Raw genomic sequence first — 20,667 nt, 5'->3', positions numbered from 1 at the left:
ATGAAGAACACCCGTTTGATTGTATTGTATTATTCTAGGAATGTTTCGCTCGTGAGGTTTATAAGTCCTAATTTATACAGTTTGATTTTTGGCAATTCTTTTCTCTCACCACCAAAAATGGTGTCACTCGTGAATTACTAATCAAATTACGATGCGTTCCTTCCATCCATGATTCGAAAAACATAACTTTTGAGACAGAGTTCTATTTTATGTTTTTACTATTTTCAATTTACCCGTCAAATTTCTTGATAGTTTTATAATATATACTTGAATCAATTGAACTATTTAACTCCCGAACGAAACAATTTAATAAAAGTTAAGAAACACATTTGGTCGTCGTAATTAATTAATCTCTCTACTCTCAAATTCGTAATAATTTTATCCCTTCAACTATGGTAGGATAACTTAGTTTCTATAGTTTAAATTTTGTAACAACTTAATCCCTATCATGAAAATCTCATCAAAATTAAGTTTTGACTATTATCATATAACAATTTAATCTTTGTAATTTATAAACTCATTTAGTCGCTCGCCATTTTATCAAGCCACATGTATAAGCAACTTAACAAAACTCTTCATGATAGAAACTAAATTGTTACGAATTTTAAACTATAGTAAGTTTATAGGCTAAACTATTACCAATTTGAAAGTATAGGAACTAAATCTTGCAAACTAAAATTCATAAATTAAATTGTTCGAGTACAAGGACAAGTTTTTTAACCTTTAATAAACGTCAAGTTTCTACGGTTAATATTTGTTGTCCTTCCTTCCTACTTATTTTTAAATTACTTATTAAAAATAATATATTTTTTTTTAGTATAACAAATTGGAGGTATGAAAGTTGAATTACCAATTTCAATAAAATGACTAGATACCAATTACAAGTAAGCTTTGGTATTAAAATATAATGTTCATGAATGAATACATCCAACAGTATATAATTTATAGGTATTAAGATTCCTATTAATTGCTAATTCCATTGATTTTATAAAAATATTACAAATTTATGAAAAAGTTAATAAAAAATGTGATTGACATATTTATTATGATGAAGGTATGGAGTACCTAATTTATAGACAAATTCAAGCAAGTCTATGGGTGATAATTAACTCTCAGTCTCAGCATCATTATTGAGTGTATTTTTCTTTTTTTAGTAATACATTAGATACCTAATTTTTAGGCAAATTTAAGTAAGTCTATGTATGATAATTAACATGTTTAATTAGGTTAAGTCATATGCCCAACACCCTCTCACTCAACCCAAATATAATCTCCACAATTTACCGCTCCTCCTCTGTATATCCCTTGGTTGAAGTTAAGTCTCAAACGCTCTGATAATGTCTATGTCATGATTCATTTTTTATTTAATTTACAATAATTTCTCAATTCATTTTCTAGATGTGAGTGTGCTTGAAAGTGATGTTTCTCGTGTTGAAAAGGAATTTTTCATATCATCGAGGGAAGTGTACTTAACTAAAAGAGATTATAACCATGAAAGGAATAACAACCCAACAGTTTTCTTACACGGTAATATTTCATATATTGTTGATTTAAGTTTCAATCAACATACTACATTTTATCACCCCTCATATACAAGTTCCACATGTCAATTGACATGTGTACAAGTTGTATCGCCAACATAAGCATAACTGACCGTAAATAACATCTTATGCGTCTCTTAAGATGGGAAGTTTAAATATATGTGCCTTACATTCTCTAGAAAAGAAATATGCACGAGTACAAAAAGAAAAAATAAAGTAAAATATGTAGAAAAATAAGATGTTTTCATGATCTCGATTGTAATTTTAATAGATCACAGTTGATTTAAATAACATAAATCATAAATAAAGAACCCGTTTGGTAAAATGAATTGAAAACAATTTTATGCTTTTATTTTTAAATCTGCCCATAAATTTAGATTGGGAAATTGTAATTGGATGATTTATAAAAATAATGTCACTGTGCACATTAGAATTACCATGACAAATCATACTTTCGAAAAGAATAACTGAACTTTTTTTTTTATTCGCGAAAATCATGTCATCTGTAAAAACGTATTAGGAAGAAAAAAAAACCTTTTAAAAAACAATTATAGAAACATATTTTTAAAGTATTTGTATTCTAAAAGACAACATTATATTTAAATCAAATTCTAAACAATCCATACAATCTATCAAATCTCTCCAAAATTTTAAAGATTAATGTTCATAGAAATGTAGAGATCTTAATTATATGAAATGGTAGTAGAAACATGATAAAATGTGATATTTCTAAAAAAAATTATAAAAAATAAAAGTTTATAACGAACATTCCACTATTTTTCAAATAAGTTAAAAATTATTAATATATGTCTATACTCTATATTAGTAATATTTAGTATTATCTTTGTCAATTTTTTTTTACTATACTGTAAAAATGTCAATTCACTATTTATATCAATATCAAATACATAACATATATTAGTGATAAAAATGTCAGCTTGACAACATTTGATCAAATGATACAACCAGAAAAATCCCATTGGCCTAAAAGAAGAATTATCTATGGCTCTCTTTCCACTTTAACAATTTTATTAAAAACTAAAAAACAAAAACAAAAAAATGGTATATGTCATATTATTTTTCATATCATAATGGCACTATATAAGTCAATCCTGTAATGTCCGTGTGATGATCATTATTGTAGATGGCTATTATTGGGAACTCTCCTTTGAATTCCATGTACAACATTATTCAATAAAATCACATATTTTTATTACTTTTTCAAATATTATAACTCAAACAAAAGCTCAGAATTCTAACCCACAAATCTATAAATAAGTTTAAATCATATTCTTTTATCATATTTTAGTCGGTCAACTTTTAGCTTTATTCCATTTTAGTATATGAATATTCTAAATATATTGAGACAAAAAATAGACATTATGAACGTTCAATGACCTAAATGATTACCTTTAAAATTTCAAAGACTAAAATAGCTACTTACGAAAATTTAGAGATTGGAATAACAAACCTAAATTTATACAAAAATGGACATTTTGAAATTTTAGCGACCAAAATGGAACGATCTTAAAAGTTTAGCGATTTGAGATTTAAATATTAATATATCAAAACTAGTTTAACAATGCTCAACTTGGCAATCACATTTCTAACCTTCCTACATTGATATTTATATCCAACCAATTCCTATACCTGTCTTTAAATTAAAATTAAAACCTATCATTAATTTTAAAAAAAAAAAAAAAAGAACAGAATGCAGCGTGACAACATCTGCTAAGCTTACATAATATTAGTTTTTTCAAACAAAAAATATATATATAAAAGATAATGTTAACCAAACGGACTTCTATTTAGTTTCTTAAACTCACCAACCAAATGCTCTTATCTACTAATATTGCATTACATTAGTTTCTTAAGCTAGGAAAAAGTGGAAAGTAAAAGGGGCTTTTGATTAGATTTAGAAGGAATGATTGACATAAAGTACAAGATTTCCTTTTTAGAGTTTGATTAAACAAGGACTAAGTATTGTAAAAGCCACAAAAACTTTTGCAAAATCATTTCCACTAAAACAAGCAACCAAAGAAACAGAGACACCCCCACCTCTAAAAATGGGTTTGGCCCTCAAGCAGTCGGTGAAAGTATGAAAGAAAACAAGACTTTGTTCATAATACTTACCTCTGGACTGTCGCCGGCCGTACAACAGAATCTACATTGATTCACCCTTCTTTCGGTGGGTTAGTGAGTAACAACCAAGCATCCATAGAGGGTGGCACAGGCACAGCTTGTTTTAGACAAATAGGTGGGACTGCCAAACAGAGCCTTAACTTTTCACTTGTTTTCCTTTGCAAAAGCTGCCATTGAAGCTGTAGAAGGTTGGGAGTTGCATGATGACTGTTAGTTGGGTTGGGAGGGGAGTGACCTGCAGCTTGAAAAGGCTTCATTTATCATTCCTGTAAGAGAAAATCCAAGGAGGTGGAGAGAGAGAGAGAGAGAGAGGATAAGGAGGAGAGGGAAAGAAAACACAAGGCAGTAATATGTTGATGTGATGCAAGTAGGAATAGGAGACTGTAAATCTGTACCTTTTTTCTTTCCCCTTTTCTTTTTTCCTTTCAATAGGTGTACGATTAAATGTGAGAGAGGGGCTGCTTCAGAGGTCTGAACTTCAAAGTGTAATTACCAGCAGATTGCTTTCCTTTCCTCTTACCCTTTTCCCTGTAGAGACACACTTTATTGAAACGTAATAAGTGATGTGATGTTTCCAATTCAATAAATATACTTTCAAATTTTTTTATTTTAACATGCTCCAACAGAAATCCAAAAATTCTTATGCCAATTTTAGAGATGAAGACAGAACACCTGGAAATATGGGAATCAAAAAATGAATATGGGATAAGGTCAATGATTAAGAGGGAGCAAGTAGAGCACCCAGGAGTCAGGATTGCTAATGCACCATCCCAGATGATTATGATTTCCAACAGATATAAAATTAAAGCACATAAGAATTTAAGCAAATGATAGTGATGAAAAAAAGAAAAATTAAGGGAAACGAAAGTTAAAAACACAATAGATGTGGAGCCTATTTTATTACAAAATAGTGGTGGTAAGTAAAGCATTAGGCCCACACGGATTGGTGTTTCAGCACAAATCATGTTAGTCAGCTTTGGTCTAATGGAAAAAATCTCATAAGCACCAAATCTTCAGCAGAACAACTTTATGAGATCCAAACGGGTATTTCAATCATATCAACCTTGCAATATCTGGTTTCAAAATCAACTATACTAAGTAGTGGTGTTGATTAGTGAGAAATAACTCAATATTTTGCTTCTCCACAGCCTGATTTTCATCAGTGAAAACAAGCCAGCAGACAGATACAGAAACGACAGAAGTAATGTTAGGAAGTAAAACATGAAAAGTTTTTCATCTGCAACAAAAAGCAACAGATCAACTCGATTGTATTATAAAATGGTTTATAATATTGAAAAAGGGGTTCAAGATGCCTTCTCAGTACTGAAAGGAAAAAAGTGTTTGGTGACACACGTACATACGGCACTGGAAGTCCATAAGAATGCCTCAAATAACTGTAGACACTTGCAGGACTACGTAGAAAGTTGCATATACAAGGGCCTATCATATCAGCTTGAAAATAACTTTCTAATGAAACTAAATTTTCTCAGTTCATAAACATTACCTAATCTTCGAACTGAATTTTGTGATCCTGGATCCCTCTCCTTTTACAAGGCCAGAAACCAACAGAAGCCCGCTGTATGATTTGTGATGTTCGAACTCCGTGAATCCCGTAGAATGATTATGTCTGTTATCAGGGTACAATTCCCAAATCCCTCCCTCCATAGCCATAGACTTTCAATATCAAATGCTATTGAAGTTCTGGAACTACTCACCTTCCTCGAACCCCATATTCTAGCAGCGAACAATCTTCCTTAGGTTAAAAATGCGATTACTAGTTGCTATAGTCATGGTGTAGATCTAAAATTTTTCTCAGTGACAAAGATATAATAAGTGACCAAAGAAGTGAAGCAATCACTCTTCTTTTCTGATTCCCTAGACGATTGCAAATCAGAGTCTCTTGAGATTGGAATTTCGGTGCGAACGAGCATAGAACGGGATGAATCTCTGGGAACGCAAACAAGAGGCGCCTAGCGCATCGAACGAACGGAAAAGATCACAGCAAGGAATTCTACATCTGTAAAGTTGAAGCCAACGGCGGCGGCGGGGGGTTCGGTCGATTTATCCATTACGTCGCAGGTCGGACTCGTCGGAGTGAGTTATTTTATTTTTTATTTTCCATTTTTATTTTTATTATTATTTTTTTTTTTGAGAAAAATGCTTGGCAAGTTTTAATTTTATGAACTCGAATTTAAATAATAATAAATGCCCTCTATTCATTAGTTTTTTTTTTCTGAGAAAAAAATTTACATCATCAGACAATGCATTTAAGAGTAATTTTGGTATAATCAAATAACACTTTTATCATTATCAAAATCACTTATTGATTATGTTTGTGAAATTAAGAATTAATTTTAAATGTATCACAATGGTAATTTTAAAAAATCATTGGTCCATAATAGTTAGGAATTATTACAATAACTAGTATTTTAGATGTCTAAAATAAAAGATTTTAATTCTCTCTCTTATTTCATGAATTTGGCCTCTCTCAACTATCAAATTTTTTAGTAGCAGGGAGACGATTTCAGCCTACGACAAGTATCTAAACATTATTTTATTATAATTACATCATCAAATTTTCCGTTTTCGTAATTATTCCAAACATTTACAAAACTATTGCAGGATAAACAACAACGTTCATCCATTAGTTCATTAGAGGAAGAAACCATACAATGGAAGTTGGGATCCGAACTCATCGATCCTTCTGTTGAGACCACGAAGAGCCTCCACATGAGGCTCATCTTCCTCTACTGGTAAAATCTTCGCAAAGCTTCCTTCTTCAAGAAAATCCACCACTCTATTGGCTGCTTCAACCCCACTCACATACGATTTCTCCTGCCCAAACAGTAACTCATTCCATACAAACCACAAACACAATGTTCATCACTACAAATCAGCCAAAGAAAATCGTATCCGAACCTGCGACCACGAACCGTGACGGTTTACGATCCAGTCTCCAGCCATGAACACGTTCGGGAACGATGTAAAACCGCGCATCATGTGTTTGTATGAACCTTTAGGAGAATCAGACAGCCACAGATGAAACAAAAGATTTGATGAGGACTTGGTATTCAGCTGTGGACAAAGTAAATGTGGGGAGTTCTGATCTTAGATACCAGGTGAGAAGTGAGTTAAGGATCCTGGAAACTTTCTGATTTCCTTCTTCACCACGACCGCGTTCTCGACGTCCTTGAAGCACGTCGAGAGGTAGGATTTGACCTTTTCGACTATAACTTCGTCGTTCAGTGGTAATAGCTCGTTGGCATGATACTGCTTATGAAAAAAGATGACTGCAAATGTTTTACGTTGCAAAAAAATATTAATTTTATCGACTAGTTGGAGAGGATGATGTTATACTCACAAAGTCAGCTTGAAAGACTGTAACTGTTTCGTCTTTGTGTTCATCTTGAATTGTGTTTAAGTCGAAGAAACTCCACCCGAAAGAACTATCCAAAGCCGAGCAAGAATTAATTGCAGTTGGAAAGTTAACCTGTTTAAATTTGCAGTTAAAGAGCTCCATCATATGAAATCCATCAGACGAGTGCAACGATACTTGAAATTGGTTCTCGTCATTCTACTTACTTTTCTATCAAACCAAAGCTTCACAGTGAGCACATCAACACTCCTCAAGTTCAAAACCTTGATGAACTCCTCCTTTTTGTATAATGCTGCACTAAACAGAACAAAGGACCAGGAGAAACCAGCACAGTTATATATACAAAACAGAAGCAGGAAACAGCAGCAAAATATGCAAGTTATAAAAAAATTCGGAAGAGAGAGAACCATACGTATTACGAACGACCTCTTGGAGTTCAGAAATTCCAATGGCAAATACAACTGCATCAGCCTGGTATCTTTCATTGCCACAAAGAACTTTCGAGAGACAATTTGTATCATCGTCAACAATTACATCTGTGATTTTGCTACCCCTAACAAATTTACAGCCTTTGCTCTCCAAAGAGTCCATCCATGGCTGGAAAATCTTTTCTTTAATGGTTCCACGACACCAGACTACATTGAAATCTTTCTGTATGCATTTTCAAGATTAGATAACAAAAAGATTGACATAATTAGCAAAGGAAGAAGCAGGGATGTTGTTAAAAGGATTTGGATCTCCAAACCTGGTGAGTAAGGATAGTGTAGTATAAAATTCCCAAGGTTGCTGCAGCGCTGCATTGCTCGGCTGGAGCGAACAGTCCCACTTGAAGCAAAGGATTGAGTATGCTGCTATAGAGTTTTCCCGAACAACCGAACCGACTGAATAGCTCCCGGGCGGTAACTATCAATCAGAAACAGCTACTGATAAGACACTGACGTTCACCTTTACAGAAGAAGTCCAATACCAAGAGTATACTCAGGTGACAAAGATCTTACTTGAATCATATTTCCTCCATGCCATATCCGTATTATCAAAGTCAATAACTGAAACAAAACTCAGAGAACTTCACATTTGGGAAAAACATGAAAGTGCCCAAATTGAAATTGCTTGTGAGAATATATTTTTTAGTTAACCTCCAAACAGTTATAGGATGGTCAAATGGAAGAAGGGATGCATCAGATGCTAGTGTGTTGCACTTAGCACGCATTTGGAAATTATAACATGTGAAATTATCATGAATTAGATCAATGCTCAAGTTATTGCATTAGAGAAAATCCAACATTATGTTTATTTTTTCGGACAAGACAAAAGAGCGTACTAGGAACTAGATTTTGGTAAAAACACTAAGGTATCATGTACTTGTTGGAGAAAGCAGGGTAGCCTAAATTTCATTTTTAATGTCAGATTTTCGTTACATTGGGGAATATAGATATCTATAGCAAAAGATCATAAAGAAATGGTACCTGCAGCCATCAAAGGAAGTGATGTTAACCGATCCAATAATGGGAGCCAGAGGAACTGTGATCAAATGACCGAAATTCGACTTTTCATCAGGCCATTTAAACTTAACAGTCGATTATGAGGTTGGTGAAAATGTGAAGCGATCCATACTCCTGTATAGAATAAGGCTCCGAGAGGAGTTGGCAGTTGAGGCAGATCTTGGAATATTGGAAATTTTACCTACACAAGAACTGCCTTGCCTTCACAACACAATTAAGAAGCAACAAAACTTATAACTAACAAGATGGGATTTACATAATTCAGAAGATTAAACAATTTTATAAGATCAATGAACAAATGGATGTACATGAACTAAGATGTAACTTGGGATTATTGGAAATTAGTCTAATTAACCAAAGAGTATGAGTATTTAAGCAATAATGATTGAAAAGTTATTACCTACCTCCAATCCATCAACTGAATAATGAGCAGGTGCTGTCCACTTTGTGAAAGGAGTGATACCAAGCTCATCAACAAGGCTAAATATATTCTGATAGGGACGCCAGTAACCTAGAACAAAATGATATCTATTTAGTCTAAAAAGGCTGTGTCTATTTAGTCTTTATACTTTTTTTAATTAATATCTAAATTATGACGATTATATTCATTTAGTTCCTATACTTAAAAATAAATTCTAATAGGCTCCTAAATTTTTAATTTTGTACCTCGTAAGTCCTATGGTTAATTCTTATGCAACCAAACATTTGAACCTCCTTTGAATCAGCTCACCACATCACTCTTAAATAATAAATGTTAAATTGACATAAATTACAAAAAGACCTATTAGATGTAAAATTGAAATTTTAGGTCCAGTTTGATATTATTTTGTTTTTAGTTTTATGTTCTAAAAAAATTAAGCCTAGAAACACTTAACGTTTCTTACTTACCGTTTAAAAAAGTTGTCAAAATTTAAGCTAAACTTTGAAAACTAAAAAAAATAAAATTTAAAAACTTATTTTTGTTTTTGAAATTTGGCCAAAGATTGAACTTTGTTTCAAAAGTATGCCAAAGAAATTGTGAGAAATCAGGTATAATTTTTAAAAATAGAAAATAAAAGACGAGATGACTATCAATTATGAGCTTAGGAATCTATTAGAAACCTTTTTAAGTTAAAAGATGGGTCGGACACAATTTTAAAAGTTTAGGAGCTTATTAGAAACATTGTAGAATAGAAGTTCGGAAATCGAACTTGTGCTTGTTAGGTTTTTTTTTTCCTGGTAAAATAGAGTTAAAAAACGAGAATGTTACAGAACACGTGCTCTAAACGAACACTTCTGGTCATTACCACGAATTCCAACATTATCAGAACCACCAAAATCATTGCTGGGTTCAAGAACGGTGATATCAAATCCCTGAAACAGAAACTCCACAGAACACTTCAATTTTGGCGAAATTATCTTATTCACCACTCGGCTGCATCCCCATAAAGATAAAACAGAGTATCATAACAGTTGCACCACAAGAGAGAGAGCATTGGAAGTTAACATGTCACAATAAAGTCATTGTAATCTTAATGGTAACTGAAGACCAAATCATAATAATCAATTTTACCAGTTAACTTGTTTTGTTTTGTTTTTCTTTTCCATATTAACCGTGTTCTTCTTTCTAATCCTTTTCCTTTCGTTTATTTGCAACTGTTCTTCATATAATAAGGGTAATTTAACAGAGAACCTGGTTGCAGAGGTGATGAGCAGCGGCGAGGCCAGCCCAGCCGGAGCCGACGACGACGACTTTTTTCTTCTTCCGATTGTCTCCTCCATTGGCGCAGAGGTGTTTAGAATAAGCTCTGCTGTAAACCCCAGTTCGGAATCTGTTCGAGAAGTAGGGTTTACAGGGGACGACTCCCACTCCAAAATTAGACCCAATCACGCTCGTCTTCGTGCTATCGACTTCGCATTTCCAACTCCTGCAGTTACTTCCAGCGCTCTTATAGACCGATTTCTCAGGCTTGGAACTCCACAAGTTCTCTTTCCCCGAGGGGAAAAAATATCTTGCGATTGGCTATGGCTACCGGCTCGACATATCGCAACAAGCAACAGTATCCGAATGGAAGGGAGAGGAGAAGATATTATAACATTATGAATTAATAATTCTAAAGTTCACCCTATACTCCAGTTGAGAGTGTGTGACAAATTCTCGCATCAAATTTTTAGATTAATTTTGTAGTTGAACTTACACACTGGTTTTTTTTTAGTTAAAAAACACGTGTCAGTGGAGATTTCAACCTGGACTTATGAGATATATTTTAATATTGTGATTTTATTATAGGTAGACAGCCCTATAAATTCGAATGAGTTTATATACTTACTCTTGTTTTTCTTTTCAGTTGCATTGAGTAGATTAACAAAATTACAATCACATTTAATATTTTTTTAAAAAATAAAAGTCCAATTTTAAAATGACAACTTTATCTAAATGGTATACATGTCTAATATATCTAACTACTAATATATATATGTGATATACTACTGATACGAGTGTCTGGTATAGTTTTGATATAAATGAAAATTTGTGTTATATTTGAAAATTGTAAAAAATAGGTGATAACTAGTACATACGTCAACTTAATGACACGTTTGGTTATAAAAATCTCGAAGGATTTTGAATTTTAATAATTGAGATTGAAAAAAATTATATTAACAACTAACATGAGCTTAACTCAATCGTAATTGACATCTAATATTTTTCATAAAGTGAGGTTTCTATATCTCAATGTGTTTCCACCTGATATTTTATTTTCTTTCACTTTTCAGTGAATATCTAAATAAAAAATTTAATTAAATCATTTCAAATTATTTAAAAACTAACTAAATCGTATCAGACATCTAATATTCTAATATTTTTTATAAATGAGGTTTTCTGTATCCCAATGTGTTTGTACTAAGAATAATAGAATATTAATTGATATTTTATTTTCTTTTACTTTTCAATATCTAAATAACAAATTTAGTTAAATCATTTCAAATTATTTAAAATCACTTATTGATTAGGAAACGGACGTCAATCTTAACGTCTGATTCACCATATGTCCGTTCCCATTTCCCAACATCCCCGTCAAAGAAAAACTCTACTCGTCAAACCGAAGCCTTTTACGCTTAAAAAGAGCTCACCAGAGCTTAATCTACGTACGACCTACCATAACATTTCTCAAATTTCAATCATTTCTTTGTATCAGCGGTTAAATTCGCAAGCACGCTACAGCATCAACGAAGGCCAGCCTCACGCTTCTGCAGAAAATCAACGACAATGGCAGCCACCCTCTCCGTCCGGCCCAACCGCCTCTCCGCCGGTTCACTGTTCTACCGGCCGCCCGTCCGACGATCCGGCTCAACCAATCCCGGAAAATCCGCTTCCCGGAGAGGCGGCGCCGTCGGTGTCGGTGTCACGCCTCCACGCCGCGCATTTGCTAGAACACTGCTGCCGCCGGTCCAAGCAAGCTCGCGCGCCGACGACTCGGCGCCGTCTGAGATGTCTCTTGAGAACGCGCTTAAGCTTCTTGGAGTCTCCGAAGGAGCCTCCTTCGATGAAATACTCCGCGCCAAGAATTCCACTCTCGCTACTTGCAATGATGACAAGGCGATTGCTCAGGTGGTTTTCATCGTACTTTGAGTTCCGGCTTTCTTAATTTTGGAATTTTCAGTATCTGTTATTATGCGTTTGATATCAATTTGGTCGTTTTGTAACTCAATTTTGAAATTATCAGTATATTTTCTTGCTTCGATAAGTGGAACCTAGTGGCTAGTACCAGTATGCTGCATATTTAGTTCTCTTAAAGTTTAGATATAATTTAACTTGAGTTCCTTATAAACGAACTTCATGCAAATTTTGAAACAATTTGTACTTTCTTGCCCACCCTCCAGAAGGAGGAAGCAAAAATCCTCATCCGTTTCTTTCCGTTTTAGGATATTCCCGTTATCGTTTACAATGGCCAGGGATTTTTGCTTTTGTTCTATCAATTGTTATAAAAGGATGCCAGTTACCGAAGTTAATGGTATGGATAATCCCATTATATACCGTTATTTCAGTCACAACAAAGCTCATAATCGTTACGACCATCATTATGGCTTGTAAAAATAACAACACTGCCGTTGTTATTCTTTTTACTCTGTTAACCAGTAATAAATCGGTCAAAGAACTTTCTTCGCGTGATCTACCTACTTTCTCCATTTTACATATTCTGACATGTGGAAGAGTTTTTCTTCATATTGCTTTGTAACAAATGATTTCATGTTTTCTGTTTTATATTTTAATTGGACGGTTTATAACAGAATTACCAAGGGCGATTCCTTGATTCCATCCCATGAGTCATGTTTAAAGTTAAAAATTTTGCTGTTATAAGCATTTTGGCTCCATAGCCTATATGGTAGGAAACCCATAACTTTTCCTTGTTGCTATGCGAAATGTGTTTCAGATTGAAGCTGCATATGACATACTGCTTATGCAGAGCTTAACTCGGCGTCGAGCTGGGAAAGTTGAGAACAGTCGCATTCGATATGCTGATGTTAAACCAATAAACTCTCCTGGCATGGGTTCAAAGTCTCAATGGCTGAGGAACATGCCTATTTCTATTGAAACACCATCTACGCGTGACTTGGGCATACAAGCTGGTGTATATGGGGCATTAGCAGTCTTGACTTATGTAAACGGAGCTTCTTCACCTTCTTCACTGCCTTATGCAGGTGCTGATGTTCCTGGACTGATCTTGGCAGGTAGCTTTGGAGCTTCCCTGTACTTCATGACCAAAAAGAACGTAAAATTAGGTAAGGAGTTCAATGAAGAAGGTTTACAATATGGTGTTTATAAGTATTGGAAGAGTTCTCATGAACTAGAGAATTATTCAAAGCTCTTGTTAAGTTTAATGTTCTGGAAAAGTCCAAAGATTGGCTGAAGAACCATATTACTTAGCTATGGAGTTAGCTATTGCTAACAAAAATTGTGGATCAAAAGGGGAATGAATGTAACTTGATTCATTTTAAGTAGAATTTGAAAGATGAGAGGATCTTTTAGGTTTATAGCTATTTTGAAAGTTGAGTCATCATTATCAGTGTAGACCTTCTGAACAATCAAGCAAACTAGTTTTGCTTGGATGTGTGAAAGTTTCATACTAAGGCTCGGCTAATAATGATTCAATAATAATTAAAAAAAATGTTTTTTGTTTTTAATATTTGGTTTAAAACTAATCTAACATGCTTAATTTTGTACGACAAGTATCAGAATTTCACTAGTTGATAAAGTGCTTGTTCTTAGATGATAGTTGAAGTCAATTTTCCTCTCTTATTGCAGGAAAGGCAACGGTGATAACCATAGGTGGCCTTGTGGCTGGTGCAGTAGTGGGGTCTGCAGTTGAGAGTTGGTTGCAGGTTGACATTGTTCCTTTCCTTGGTATACATTCCCCTGCTACTGTAGTAAGTGAATTCGTACTTCTCTCCCAATTCTTGGTCTCTTTATACCTTAGATAGAGCTAATAGAATATTTTAATTGCCCCTTCATTGTAAAAGTTGTAATTATTCAATTGCTCTATCACATGTTAGTTCTCCAAGGTAATATGCTTCTGGTTGCTCAGAAGCTCACTAGATTGATGGGACTTGTGTTTATAGTTAAGAACATTATAACCATCATATGTTCATCCTGGATGCGAATGTTCAAAATGGTCTCATCCACCCATGTCCATTTGCCACAATTTCTTCTTAGTAAATTTTTCATTTGGTTATATTCACAAAATATAGACTTTATTGGCTCACTACATCGTTACTATGCCCGTGGAGTTTGATGATTTAGAACAGGAAAGTGAAAAAGAAGTATCAGAGAAGATCATAAATTTCGTTCTTCCAGCTTCATCCTCAAGTTCTTTCCATTTCAATCACTTGGGATGTTGGGATTGTTTTAGAGCCCTGTCTTCTTATTGCATTTTCTCCGAAGTTTACCAATGGTCCCGCCCCCACAAAATGTCCTCCTGCAGTTCTTAGTCGAAGGCTTTGTGTGGGTTAGTGGTGGCAATGGGTCGATGGCATCTTGAGATCCTTCAGCTCTTTCTGTAATGCGGAATGGCTTCTCGAGATCCTTCAGCTCTCTCAGCTTGCAGGGCATTACGGAGAGGGGAGGGGATGATTATGAAAGATATTTGTAAAGCAGGCAGAAAAAGAAGAAATTTCAAGCTCTGACCAAACACGTGAATATCCTTTGTTTTTTTGCTAGTTTTCAGGCTTTGATTTCACGTGCCCACCATAATAATGGATTGAGAACGCATACATGAAGACAAAGCTTTGCAACTGCCATTGATGATGCCTCGAGTTTCAGGACTGCAAGCAAACAGCACCAGATTGAATGACAATACACTGCTGTGAATGTGCTCTCTGGCAATTCCCCAGAGAGAGAGAGAGCCAGTTGATTTGTGGAAAGCTAAAAAGGTTGAAATGGAGCTGTCGACCATTAAATTTAGGTCCCAAGCTTCTTTGTTTTTCAAGTACATTGAAGCTACTTACAATAATTGCCCACTTAAAATCCATATCTACATTTCTTGGGTCTCTTGCCAATAATGTAGAAAGGCAATAAATTGCCCTTGTCTGCAACAAAATTGTGGGCATGAAAAAAGCCTGTAACAAAAATCTTAACAATTTGTTAGGATGAGATTGCTAGAATAAAAATACAAACCAATGTCTCAGCGAGCTGCTTCGACAAGATATAATTTACAGAACCCCAGAAAAAGAGCTGTCTCATCTTCCATTACCTGCTACTAACATTTTCTTCAACTTGGGAGCCCTCAATATAGTTCACATTTCCAGATTTATCAGCGTTCTCGCTGTAGTTTGCAAGGTCGTCGTACATTTTCTGGGAAGCCTTGGAAAACTCTGATAAGGATTCAAAAACTGCAGAAAACCCTGTTTGGATTCCATTTAGTGTAATCCTTTGTGCTTGTTGTATGCAGTTATGGTGTTTTTCCTTTTCCAAGTCCAGCTTCTTTCTGAACATGTCCAACTGGTCTTTCTTTTCTGTCAAGTACTCATTCTGGTTTTCCACTTCCAACTCTGATTTCGTCTCGGTATAGTTGAACTCGAAGAATTTGTTCTCTGTTTTCTGGAACGACAGGATCCTTCGATCAAGTTCCTTTGCCAGACTCTCAACTCTTCTTTTTTGCTGCTGCTCCTCCATCTGCTTGTCTGATAGAGCCTTCATATCCTTTGCAAAGCTTTTCAATGCGAAGGATACTGTTTTATCCGGTAGCTTTTCCATGGAAGATAACCAATCATGGCAGATTGAAAGCAATGGAGGTCCATGCAGCCCGTAAGGCACACCCGAAATCCGACCCCGAGAATAGAACTCAACCTCAGGCACTACAAACTTGGTTAGCCATCCACGGAGAGCTTCAACATAAGCCTTCTGTGATGCAACATATTTTGAAAAGCACACACGCCAGTTCTGAAGCTCGGCCCCCAGCTGAAGTGTTGCAAGGCGATGAGATTCGTTACAGAACTTTAAATAGGAATGGCAAGAATAAGTCTTCACTTCAAGAATAATCTTTTTCTGGGTTTCATGAACTTCCAACATGATTTTCCATGTTCTTGTTAAGCTGCAAAACGATATGGCAAGAAAAACAAGTGACAAACTGACAATATTACCTAACATTATTTACATCAGAAATGCAGCCATCTTCCAATTTTTACCCTTTTAACAGCTCAACAATTTGAGGTTGTAGTTCATCATCTCTCAGTTTCTCAATTCTCTTTGAAATCGACTCAGCACTCCGAAGGGCGACCAAGATCCTGGCATATAAATCTTTTACTGCAACTCGGGTTTTATCGGTAGTATCTCCATTGTCCCCCCTAACGTCCTGGTTTCTTAATCGTGAACATCTTTTCTCGTACAGTTTGCGCATGTTGTCCCCAGCCTTAATATAAGAATAAGAATAAGAACAAAAACCAACAGCATATTAGGAAAAGCCAGAAAACTTGATAATAAATCCTAGATGCAAAATGGTGTAAAATTTGGTCATCGAATCTGAATCTTCAGGGCAATAATTTTTGGTGACCCTTCTAAAATCCACAAGAGTAAGGTTACTATGCTAACAGAGGAGAAATCTACACTGACGCAGCCATGCTAGTCAAGAAAATAAAAACTTCATTCTGTTTACAACTCTAAAGAGTGTAACGAGTTGCAGCAACCGACACGTGGACAACTAATCAAGCTCTGTTATCCCTTATTGAGTAAATAAAGCATTCGAGACGACGTAAATAACTCATAATACAGCTAATAAGGTTTAGGATAAGGAAAACTAAGTTCTCAAAACAGTTAAAAAAAGGTTGCCTAAATAAATTGCCATGGCAAGCTAATAAGCTCATTTGTGGTTCATTTTCCTCTGCTATAACATGTTTGATAATCTAGCTCTATCAAACCAGAAGAGAAACAGCTTGAGGATCGTACTTCACCTTAACCTCTTCGAAGAGTTTCTTCTCCCAAGCATATAATCGTCCGAGAGTCGATGAATGGCTTCCCGAGTCCATAACGCCGTAATCATCAAAAAGCTCATTCTTAAACTCTGTCCATGACGAAGAACTTCTCGAACTGGATGCTACCAGACTCTTACATGAAGAAGGTTTTGCCGAAGCAGACCGGTGCCACGTTATCGCTTGGATGAGTTTAGTCGAGTTCTCTGCAGTAAAAATGAGGTTGATATCAAGTCATGAATGCCTATATTTACAACTGCAAATATAGGACTACATTTCTCATAGCCTCGAAACCAAACTTCACATAGCAAAAGATCTTATAAACATTTCATATAAGGTTTGGACAATTCACAGCATCTGATGCAAAAATCAAATTCTGTAATCTACAAGGAAATAAAGTTTCAGAAAAGAATGTTCATAAGTTTGCAAGAAATTATAACTCATGCATGCATGTGATGCAATGAAAGACAGATATATGAATGACCCACCTTTGATTTCTTCTAAACCTGACTGAAGTTGAATTTTATTAGCCTCCAACATTCTAGAAACATCAATTCCTGAATCGTAAGCCCTAATGAAATAATCCTCAACATCCTGCAATGCTTCCAAAAGTTCCCTTCCTTCCACTGGTGTATCAATGACAGTTAGCCCTTTCTGCTTCAACCGACCCTCATCCTCCTCCCTCTCTACAACTTTAACCATTTCAACTCCATTCCTTTGCTCTTTAAGAGCACCAACATCCTCTTCTTCCTCTACAACAGCCACTACTTTTCTCTGGTTTTGCTCTCTTCTGTCTTCCTCTGCCTCTTCCAGCTCTGGGATCCCTTCTTCCTCCCTTACCATCCTGAGATCGTCCTCCGAGCTCTGGCGATACCCGCCGATGACATCCGTCCTCATGGCCTCAAATGGATTGAAGAAATCCCATCCAAACTCCCTCTGGGGGGATGGCATTGGGGGTGGCATTTGCATGTAGAAATAGGCAGGGACCTGTTCAATCCTCTCCTCCTCTGCTGGTTCTTCTTCTTCTTCTTCTTCTTCTTCTTCTCTTTCTTCAGTGGAGGACTCTGCAGAGGTTGAAGAAGAAGAAGCACAAGAAGAGCAGGCGGCTATGGCTTGGTGGGTGGAGTCAGAAGGTGTTTGCTGAAGAAACATTGGATTGGTTATCACTTTTTCTGAAGGGGGAGGAGAGGGAGAACATGGAGGAGGGAATGTGATGAGGAAAGGGGAAGGAGAAGAATGGCGAGCCACAAAGAGCTTAATGGCGGCTGAAACAGCATATAAAGCTTGACAGTATTTACAATGTGCCTCTGCTAGAGCATACCTTCTCTCTACAGCTAACTTTAGGTGGCGCTTTCTTTCTCGACAGATGGAGACTACTTCTTCTTCCTCCTCTAACTTTGAGGCAACACAACCCATTTTCCTTTTCCTTGGCCAAAGCTTCTCCTTCCTTTTAAACAAACGCCTGAAAATGAAAAAGATGGCTTATTTTTTCAACCCCTCCTCCACTAAAGAACCACCCGAGTGCAGAGCTGTGTTATTCTTTAGTGATAAAAAGAAGGTGGGTTTCGATGATAAAAGAGGGAGATGTTTGTTTGGACTTGGGTTCAGAAAAATAAAGTGTAAAAATGCAGCCTTTTGAGAAAAATCCGACCGACCCATTTCATCTTCTCGCAAGTAAAATGGAGGGTTTGCTTAAAAAACAATGTGCCTTTTCAACAAGGTTGGTGATTGCTAGCTCTAGCACACTTCTTTCTGATAAAAAGAGAGGAGTTTCAAGGAAGTGCTTGAAGTTGAAGGACGCTGTATCCTCTCCAGCCCAAAAAAAAGAAAGAAAAACTCTGCTTTAGCAGTTCTTTAGACACAAGAAAGATTGCAAAGAAACCCTTTTGTTTGAAAGAGAGAGAAATGCAGAGCAAAGGGAGAGAGAGAGAGAAAGAGAGTAAAAAACATAGGGGAGGAAGAAGGTAGGGGCTCGAGAAAGAAAGAGGAGAGGAGACTGTTCAGTAAAATTTTGTACTCCATTAGTTGGCGTGTAAATGTTAAACAGTTCGAAATAGGAAAAAGTTCAGAACTTGTTTTTAAATCTTTTCGAACTGCTTCTTTTACATATTACAATTTTCATTACTTTTATTTACAATATCTCAGCATTGATTAATGGGTTGAAATGGAACTGTTTGCAGCTCTCTCTCTCTGAAAAGATGAGTCAAACTTGGTAAAAAGTGGAGAGAGACAGAGAGAGAGATTTGTTGTGTTGTCTGGTGGCAATGTTGTTTGGAAGGTTGAAACTTGAAATAAACAACAAAGGGGTATAATTGTATAATATAATATAATTGTGTTTTTTTTTTTTTTGGGCAACAAAAACACTACATTACAGAATAATAAGCTTAGGGTTTTGGTTTGGAGAATCCAGAAAGTCACAACTGTCACTGTCTTTATGGCTTAGAGACAACTACTCTGTCTCCTTGGAGAAGAATGCTCTGCTTTTTTATTTTTCTTCTTTTCCCCTTTAGGTTTAAAAGTTGGATGAATTATCTAATATCCTGTTTGATAAGATTAGTTTTTTCTGTTTTTTCTTTTCTATTTTTAGTTTTATGCTTTTAGAAAATAAAAATAATGTTTGATAACTATTTTCTATTTTTAAAATACAAAAAATCAATCATGTTTGATAATAGTATTTTATTTTATGTTTTGAAAAAGTTGTAGAATTTGACAGATATGCCACAGAGAACAAAATTCATGTAAAGTAGAGATGAAAATGGTATGGATGTGAGTTGGGATGTCTTCCTCATCTCGTAATCGTGAAATTTTTTTAGTTTCTGTCTCCACCACCTTTTATGATTTTGAGAATCAAGGTCTAAGTTGCTCATCGTTTTGGGACAAATTAAGGATATTCGTAGAAAAATTATCGGTTTAGTAATTAATTTAAATTTTAAAAATAAAAATATTTAAAATATATATATTATTTACTAGTATACATAATTAGTTTTTAAAAAACATGTAATATTTTATTCATAATTAGTAAAATAGTAAAATAGTAAAATATATATTTATTATTTAAAAAATTGAATCGGGGAAGAGCTCGGGGCATGGTGGAAACATACATTCCATGTTATTGGAGCGGGTACCTATCTACTCCAATAACATACCTTCCATGTTATTGGAAAAATACTGACCGTAAGGTTGACCGTAAGGTTAGTTGTGAACTTTGATGGTTGTATTTATTTGGACTCCAAATTTTAAAAAATTAACATGGCTGTGTGTTAACACTTTTATTAGACATGTTTAGATGGTGATTTGGTATCATGTTGCAATATGTAACACAAATGAATAAGTTAAAATAAACAAAAATAAGAATAGTCAAGTAAAATATTTCAATTGAAAACATATTATACTTATCCACTACATCAAATTTTATGTGTAGCCAAAGTTCATTTTATCGAGCTGACTGCTAACATACTCTCTTGTATTATATCATGCAAAATCATTACTTGCTAGCTCAATCGATATTGTTTCAATATTTAAGAAATGATGTTATCAACGTGGTAATATTACGGTCAAAATTGAAATTTTAAAGATGAGCATGAAACTTTGTAAAACTTATAGACTAAACAATGCTACAACTATCAAAATTTATAGACTAAGTTTATAATCATTTTTTCCTCTC

General features: G+C 35.1%; 3 protein-coding genes across 4 annotated transcripts; 1 reads left to right on the top strand and 2 right to left on the bottom strand.

Annotated features, from left to right (window-relative positions):
- Positions 1-6,220: 6,220 nt before the first annotated feature.
- Positions 6,221-10,695, bottom strand: LOC111011285 (uncharacterized). Its single transcript, XM_022284990.2, has 13 exons — positions 10,234-10,695; positions 9,848-9,975; positions 8,966-9,072; positions 8,674-8,742; positions 8,526-8,580; positions 8,058-8,105; positions 7,805-7,962; positions 7,472-7,710; positions 7,266-7,356; positions 7,045-7,173; positions 6,800-6,953; positions 6,603-6,697; positions 6,221-6,518 (listed from the first exon to the last, which is right to left on the bottom strand). The coding sequence occupies exons 1-13, from the start codon at positions 10,320-10,322 to the stop codon at positions 6,336-6,338; spliced, it is 1,545 nt and encodes a 514-aa protein (XP_022140682.1). The 5' UTR covers positions 10,323-10,695; the 3' UTR covers positions 6,221-6,335.
- Positions 10,696-11,739: 1,044 nt separating this feature from the next.
- LOC111011120 (protein CHAPERONE-LIKE PROTEIN OF POR1, chloroplastic) lies at positions 11,740-15,223 on the top strand. Of its 2 annotated transcripts, XM_022284754.2 has the most exons (4): positions 11,740-12,150; positions 12,974-13,322; positions 13,846-13,967; positions 14,758-15,223. In XM_022284754.2, exons 1-4 carry the CDS (start codon positions 11,809-11,811, stop codon positions 14,788-14,790), a joined length of 846 nt encoding a protein of 281 aa, XP_022140446.1. In that variant the 5' UTR covers positions 11,740-11,808; the 3' UTR covers positions 14,791-15,223. The 2 variants fall into 2 exon arrangements, with proteins under 2 accessions (XP_022140446.1, XP_022140445.1); XM_022284753.2 differs by lacking the exon at positions 14,758-15,223 and having other exon boundaries at positions 11,744-12,150; positions 13,846-14,272.
- On the bottom strand, positions 14,969-19,385 carry LOC111011119 (protein ALTERED PHOSPHATE STARVATION RESPONSE 1). Its single transcript, XM_088120625.1, has 4 exons — positions 17,492-19,385; positions 16,986-17,209; positions 16,224-16,447; positions 14,969-16,129 (listed from the first exon to the last, which is right to left on the bottom strand). Exons 1-4 carry the CDS (start codon positions 18,417-18,419, stop codon positions 15,286-15,288), a joined length of 2,220 nt encoding a protein of 739 aa, XP_087976751.1. The 5' UTR covers positions 18,420-19,385; the 3' UTR covers positions 14,969-15,285.
- Between the last annotated feature and the right edge of the window lie 1,282 nt (positions 19,386-20,667).

Source organism: Momordica charantia (assembly GCF_013281855.1).
Source record: "Momordica charantia cultivar OHB3-1 chromosome 2 unlocalized genomic scaffold, Mcharantia_2.0 BLBB01000002.1, whole genome shotgun sequence".
In the NCBI taxonomy this organism is placed as follows: domain Eukaryota; kingdom Viridiplantae; phylum Streptophyta; class Magnoliopsida; order Cucurbitales; family Cucurbitaceae; genus Momordica; species Momordica charantia.
Note: the sequence above shows the minus strand (reverse complement) of the source record. Positions and strands in the feature narration are given on the sequence as shown.